The sequence below is a fragment of the Mycteria americana genome, chromosome 26, assembly GCF_035582795.1.
Source record: "Mycteria americana isolate JAX WOST 10 ecotype Jacksonville Zoo and Gardens chromosome 26, USCA_MyAme_1.0, whole genome shotgun sequence".
Lineage (NCBI taxonomy): Eukaryota > Metazoa > Chordata > Aves > Ciconiiformes > Ciconiidae > Mycteria > Mycteria americana.
This window is the reverse complement of record NC_134390.1, coordinates 759,306-765,989: the sequence shown is the minus strand read 5'-3', so window position 1 is coordinate 765,989 and position 6,684 is coordinate 759,306. Positions and strand designations below refer to the sequence as shown.

Genomic DNA, 6,684 nt, shown 5'->3' with positions numbered 1-6,684 from the left:
TCTTCCCTTTCCCCTTCCCGTCCCTCTCTTCCCCCTTTTGCCTTTTTCCTCCCCTCCCTTCCAGCACTTTTCCCGTTCACCCTCTCCTTCCCCTTCCCCTCCCCATCCCCTTTCCCATCCCCTTCCCTTTCCCCTTCCTCTTCCCTCCCTCTTCCCCATCCCCTTTCCCCCGCCCGGCCCTTTCTCCCCCCTCTCCTTCCTCTGCCTTTCCCCTTTCCTCCCCAGCCTCTTCCCTTTCCCTTTCCTTTCCTGCCGGTGCAGCCCCCCCGCACTTCCCTCCCCCTCCCCACTCCTCTCCCTTCCCCTTCTCTCCCCCCTCCTCCTGCCCCCCCAGCCCGGTCCCTGTCCCCCAGCCCCCGGCCTCCCTCCTCCAGCCTTCAGCCTCCCTGTCTTCCTCCCTTCCCAACTTTTCTCTTTTCTTTTTGTATTTTCTTTCTTTTTTCCTTTCCTTTCCTTTCCTTTCCTTTCCTTTCCTTTCCTTTCCTTTCCTTTCCTTTCCTTTCCTTTCCTTTCCTTTCCTTTCCTTTCCTTTCCTTTCCTTTTCCTTTTCCTTTTCCTTTTCCTTTTCCTTTTCTTCTTTTCTCTTGCCTTTTCTTTTCTTTTTCTTTTGCTATGTCTTTTTTCTTTTTCTTTTCGCATGTCTTTTTTCTTTTATCTTCCTTTCCCCTCTCCTTTCTTTTCTTCTTTTCTCTCTTCTTTCTCTCCCTAATTCCTTTCCCTCTTTCAATTCCTTGTTCTTTCTGCTCAGACTCTTTTCCTCCTTTCCCCCTTTTCCTTCCTCTTTTCCTGTCCTTTCCTTTTCCCTTTCCCGTTTCCTTTCCTTTTCCCTTTCCCCTTCCCCCTGCCCTGCCCTCCCTTCCCCCGACCCCCCCGGCCCCCCCGGCGAGGGGCGGTTCGGGGCAGGGCTCCCGGCCCCGGTCCCGGCCCGGCCCAGCCCCGCCGCAGCGGCACAGCGGGGCGGGCGGCCGCCGCGGAGCTCCCTCCCTCCCGCACCGAGCCCCGGGACACCGGCACCCCGATACCGGGACACCGGCACCCCGACAGCGGCATCCCCGCCGCCGGTACCCACCCCCGGCATCCCCGGACCCGCGGAGCCCCGGAGCGCGGTGAGGAGCCCGGGGAGGGACCCGGGACAGCCCCGACCCCCGGGAGCTCGGAGGGAGGGGGGGGGACCCCCCGGGACGGGGACCCTTCGGGATGGGGGACACCCCCCCCGGGACATGGCCCCCCGGGGTACGGGACCCGCTGCAGGATGGGGGAGACCCCCGGGGCACGGCACCCTCCAGGACAGGGAACCTCCGGGATGGGGGAGCTCCCCCCGGGACAAGGACCCCCGAGACGCGGGACCCCGCGGGATGGGGGAGCCCCTCCAGGATGGGGGAGCCCCCCGGGGTAGGGACCCCCTCGGGACGGGGGACCCCCTCGGGATACAGGACCCTCCAGGACAGGGACCCTCTGCGGAGAGTGACACCCCCCCCCCCCGGGACAGGGACCCCCGGGGTACGGGACCCCCTCCGGCATGGGGGAGTCCCCCGGGTACGGGACCCCCCAAGGTTGGGGGATGCCCCTGGGATCGGTACCCTCTGGGACAGGCCCCCCCCCCGCCGGGAAAGGAGACCCCTTCGACTTAGGAAGGGTCCCCCGGGATATGGGACCCCCCCCCGGGAAGGGGGACCCCCCCCCGCCGTGGGACTCGGCCTGGAGAGGACCCAGGTGTCCGGGCGTGGGGCTCGGTGGCTCCGGGGATATTTTCAGCCCCGGGACTTTGTGGCTGTTCCTAGGCGAGCTGTCCCCCCCCCCAGCCCCACCCTGTCACCGCTGCCACCGCTGCACCCGCCACCAGGACGCAGCCCGGGGACCGCTGGGGTCCTGCGGCACCCGAGCACCCCGGGGTGCTGAGCCCTGGGTGCTGGCAGCGGGCAGATGGGGCTGCGGTGCCCCAGGACCTGCCACTGGGGACACGTCGGTCCCCAAGGCCGTTGCACCCTGGACCTGGGGATGGGGACGCGTCTGTCCCCAGGGCCATTGCACCCCGGACCTGGGGATGGGGACATATCCGTCCCCAGGGCCATGGCACCCCCAGACCAGCTGATGGGAACACGTCTGTCCCCAGGAGTCTGGCACCCCTTGGGGACACATCCGTCCCCAAGGCCATGGTGATGGGGCCACGTCCGTGCCTGGCACAGGGCCACCCCGGGACAGGCAGGTCCCTGGGAGGACACCGGGCTGGCACCAGAGGCCACCGCAGTCCCTGGGAGCCGTGGGGACCAGGAGCCGGGGACCCGGCCTCCCCCATCCCTGCGCGGGGCCCGATCCTCCGGCCCCGCTGTCCCTGTGCCTGCAGGGGACACCCTGGTGTCCCCCACCCCAGCAGGACCTGTACGCCGCCATCCCCAGGGAGGGGACAGGGACATGGGGACGGTGCCAAGTGCCACCTCCGCCCCAAACCGTCCCCTCGTTGGGGACGGTTTCACCGTGCGAGCAGGGGGAGCCAGGGCCCTGGGTGATGGGGCGTCCCGGACGCCCGGGTTCACGGGACGGGGAGCCGGGGCCGAGCAAGGACAGGGGCGGGGGTGGCAGGGTGGCCTGGGGACTCGTGGGCACGGTGGCGGGGGAAACTGAGGCAGGGGCTGAGGGGGCACCCGCTGGGGTCGGGGCTGAGGGCAGTGGCGCATGAGGAACGGGGACCGGGGATGGGGACCGGGGATGGGGCTTGGGGACCTGGGACTGGGGACAAGAGACCAGGGTTGGGGTCTGGGGACAAGGGACTTGGGGTATCAAGGACTGGGGTTTGGGGACCGGGGACTGGAGATCAAGGTCTGGGGACTGGGGACAAGGGGACAGCAATTGCGGACCTGAGACTGGGGACCGGGAACAGGGCACTGGGGATCAGGGACAAGGGACTGGGAACTGGGGACCGAGGACCCCCAGAGCAGGGGCTGGACCTGTCCCACCCCGGGGGGCTGCTCCAGAGTGGGGGGACCACAGGAGGGGTCGGGGTCCCCGACACAGCAGAGGCCACACAGAGCCACGACGCCACTGGTTCTGCCCCCCCCCCCCCGCCCCCCCAACCCTGCAGCAGCCACTCGTGCACCGAGCTCGCGCCGTTCTCAGCCCACAGCTCCCGGCTCCCTGCCCTGCTCCTAATTTCCCGGCGCAAGCGGAGCTGATTTATGGGAGGTTTACACTATTTTAAGCGTGCCTCCGTTAGACGCTCGCCCTGGTTTTAATTACCTCGGCTCTCGCGGCAGGGCAGCGTTCCCGGGGCACAGGCCTGGCCCTTGTTATCCTTGGAAAACCGGGAGCGCGCTGTGACCGCGGCCGGGGCCGGCTTAAAAATAGGCGCAATAACCACGGCGAAAGGCGGGGGGACCCCCCCCCCCCCCAAAAAAAAAAAAAAAGCTGGAAAAGCCACAAAGTGGATGAAAGGGAGGGAGAAGTTTAAAAAAATTAAAATAAAGGGAAAAACTCGGGGTGATGGGGGGGGCAGCTCGTGACGCCCGGTCTCAGCCCGCGGCAGCTGAAAGCCATGAAGGGCATAAAAGCAGAGGAAGTCACCCGGGGAGGGGGGCGGCCACAGCGTAATTCGATTAAAAGGCCATAAAAGCAGAAGGAGCCGAGATTGGGAGCGGGGGGAGGCCGGGGGGTGGCGGGGAGGGGGCCCCCCGCCGCCGGCACAACCCTGCTATCAGCCCTCAGAGAAGCCCCTGCTGCGCGGGTGGAGACGGGGCGTTCTCAGCCCGCGGGGGGAAACTGAGGCACAGAGGAGCGGGGAGCGCCGGGGAGTGGTGGGGTGGGAGGTGATGGGTGTCACCATGGGGCTGGGTGTAGCCGGAGTGCGGGTGCCGGCCGGGGCCGGGTGCCCTGCGATGCTGGGCACCCCACGGAGCTAAGTGGCCCACCGCACCGGGTGCCCTGGGTGCCCCATGGTGCTTGGGTCCCCAAAACTGGGTGCCCCACTGCACTGGGTGCCCCATGGTCCTCGATACCCCAATGCCGCGTGCCCCACGGTGCTGGGTGCCCCGTTGCACCGGTTACCGCATTGCACCGGGTGCCCCACTGCACCGGGTGCCCCATTGCGCTGGGCACCTTACAGGACTGGGTGCCCCCAGCACTGGTCACCCCGTTGCACTGGGTACCCCCCTTTCTCTCCTTCCCCCCCCCAGCACCCTAACACCCATCTCCCTCTTCCCGCAGGCCACCGGGCGCCATGGCCCCGTGCCCCCGCTGACGCCGTCCCCCTCACCTCGGGGTGCTCCCACCCGTCTCTCCCATCGCCGCCATGGGTGACTCCTACACCGCCGCCTTCCCCAGCGCCCCGGGGCTGCTCTCGCCCTCGGCCAGCCCCCAGGCGTCACCCGGCCCCTACGGCCCCGACTACGGCCCCTTCGGCCACCCCTTCCCGGCACCCACCGGCGCCCAGGAGGTGCTGGGTGCCCCCGTGGTGGTGACGGCCAAGGGGCACCCACCGGGCGACTGCCTGCCGGGCGTCTACCCCTCGCTGGAGATGCCGCATCCCTACGGCTCCTGGTACAAGGGCGGCATCGGCGGGGGGCTGCCGGGGGGCTCGGGGCCGGCAGCACCCTCCTGGTGGGACGTGCACCCTAACGGGGGCTGGCTGGGGGGACCAGCGGGCGCCGAGGGGCTGCAGGGCTCGCTGCAGGGCCAGCCCACCCTCAGCCCCCCGCTTCCCACTTACGGCTCCGATTTCGGGGCTCTCAACCCCCCACCCTACACCGGTAACCCCGCCGCACCCCCTACCCCTAAAACCAACCCGGGCGAAACCCCTAAGGGACCACGAGGCGGTTCGTTAGGGGGTCGTCCGGCCTGCGATTGCCCTAATTGCCAAGAGCTGGAGCGTTTGGGGGGTCCGGGAGGATCCCGACGGAAGCCGGTTCATAGCTGCCACATTCCGGGTTGCGGGAAGGTCTACGGCAAAGCCTCCCACCTGAAAGCCCACCTGCGCTGGCACACGGGCGAACGCCCCTTCGTCTGCAACTGGCTTTTCTGCGGCAAACGTTTCACCCGTTCGGACGAGCTGGAACGCCACGTCCGTACCCACACGCGGGAGAAAAAATTCACGTGTCTCCTTTGCAGCAAGCGTTTTACCCGCAGCGATCATCTCAGCAAGCATCAGAAGACCCACGCTGAAGCCGGCCCCCCCAAACCGCCCCCCACCCGGCGAGCAGCCCCCCGCTTCTCCTCGCCAGCCTCCGGCTTCTCCCGGGAAAGATGCCGGTAGCCCCGAGGCCAGCAGTTTGTTGGAGATTTGAGCCTTCGTCCTCCATCCTCCTCCTCCTCTACGCCGCTGGGGATATTTATTATGGGGTGCTGCCCCCCCCCCCCCCCCAAACCCCGCATCCCCGCCCGGGGCTGGCGGCAGCTCCTCGTTAGCAATTATAATTTATGTCTTAAATTATGGGGGGGCTCTCCGAGCGCTCTGGGGCTCACTGGGGGGGGGGGGGGTCGAGGTGAGACCCCCCTTCTTTCTCCCCCCCCCCCCCCCCATCTTCTTGCCCCCAAAACCTCGCCGGCCGCCTCGCGCCCCCGCACAGAGCTCAGGGACAGGGTTCGCCCCTTCTCCTCCGCCTCCGGCCTCGTTAGCACGCCCGGTTCGTTAGGCGCTAATGTAACGTACCCCCCCTTTTTTAGCTGGCTGCCCCCCCCAAAGCAATAAAGGGATTGCTAAGGCGTGAAAGCGGAGCCGTGCCCCCTTCTCCTGCGCCAGCAGGGCTGAGGCCGGGCGGCTTCATCACGGGGATGGGCTCTGCCTTCCTCCCGCGCTCCTCCTCTGCTGCGGCTCTCAGTGCTCAAAGGGAAACTGAGGCACGGAGGGGACGTGGCCCCGCTCGGGGTCACCATGTCCCCCCTCTCCGGGGGGTGGCGGGAGCTGAGCGGGGTTGGGGTCAATCCGGCTCTGTCCCCTTGTCCCCATCCTGGGTCCCCGTGCCTCCGTAGCCCCACGCCGCTGGCTCCTCGTGGTCTCGTATCCTGTGGTCCCCTTGTCCCTGTGTCCCCCTGTCCCCAGGACCCTGTTGCCCTATGTCCCTGTGTCCCCATAGCCCCAGGACCCCGGGTCCCTGTGGTCCCCTGTCCCCGTTTCCCGTGTCTCCCCACTCCCAGGACCCCGTGGTCCCACATCCCGGTAGCCCTGTGTCCCAGGACCCCATAGCCCCGTGCCCCTGTGCCACCGTACCCTGGTGTCCCCCATGTCCCTACACCCCTATGGCCCCATGTCCCCAGGACCCTGTGGTCCCGTATCCCTCTGCTCCTGCGTCCCCATAGCCCACGTCTCCGTGTCCCATGTCCCATAGCCCCATGCCCCCTGCTCCCATATCCTGTGTCCCCATGTCCCCATACCCCTCTGTCCCTGTGTCCCCGTGTCCCAGGCTCGGGGACCGCCCCGAGTCGCTTTTGGGGGACCCGACGGGACTTTTCCATCGGCACGTGGCCGCGGTGATCCCTCCAGCCTCGCCCTGCACACGCGTGTGCCCCAGCCCTGCACGCCCACCCCGGCCAGCCACACGCGTGTCCCCCTGACGCCACGTGTCCCAGGGACACCCATGCACGGGAACACACAAGCACACGTGTGCGCAGGAACACGCGTGTGCCGGGCCCCTGCCCGGCTCAGCCAAGCCTTGACTCGTGCCTCAGTTTCCCCACGGCAGCATCGCGGCCAGGGGC

At 67.6% G+C, this 6,684-nt stretch overlaps 1 protein-coding gene across 1 annotated transcript; it reads left to right on the top strand.

Moving 5' to 3' along the window:
• Positions 1–893: 893 nt before the first annotated feature.
• Positions 894–5,719, top strand: SP7 (Sp7 transcription factor). The gene is made up of 2 exons (XM_075525589.1): positions 894–1,106; positions 4,198–5,719. The coding sequence occupies exon 2, from the start codon at positions 4,283–4,285 to the stop codon at positions 5,240–5,242; it is 960 nt and encodes a 319-aa protein (XP_075381704.1). The 5' UTR covers positions 894–1,106; positions 4,198–4,282; the 3' UTR covers positions 5,243–5,719.
• The last annotated feature ends 965 nt before the right edge of the window (positions 5,720–6,684 follow it).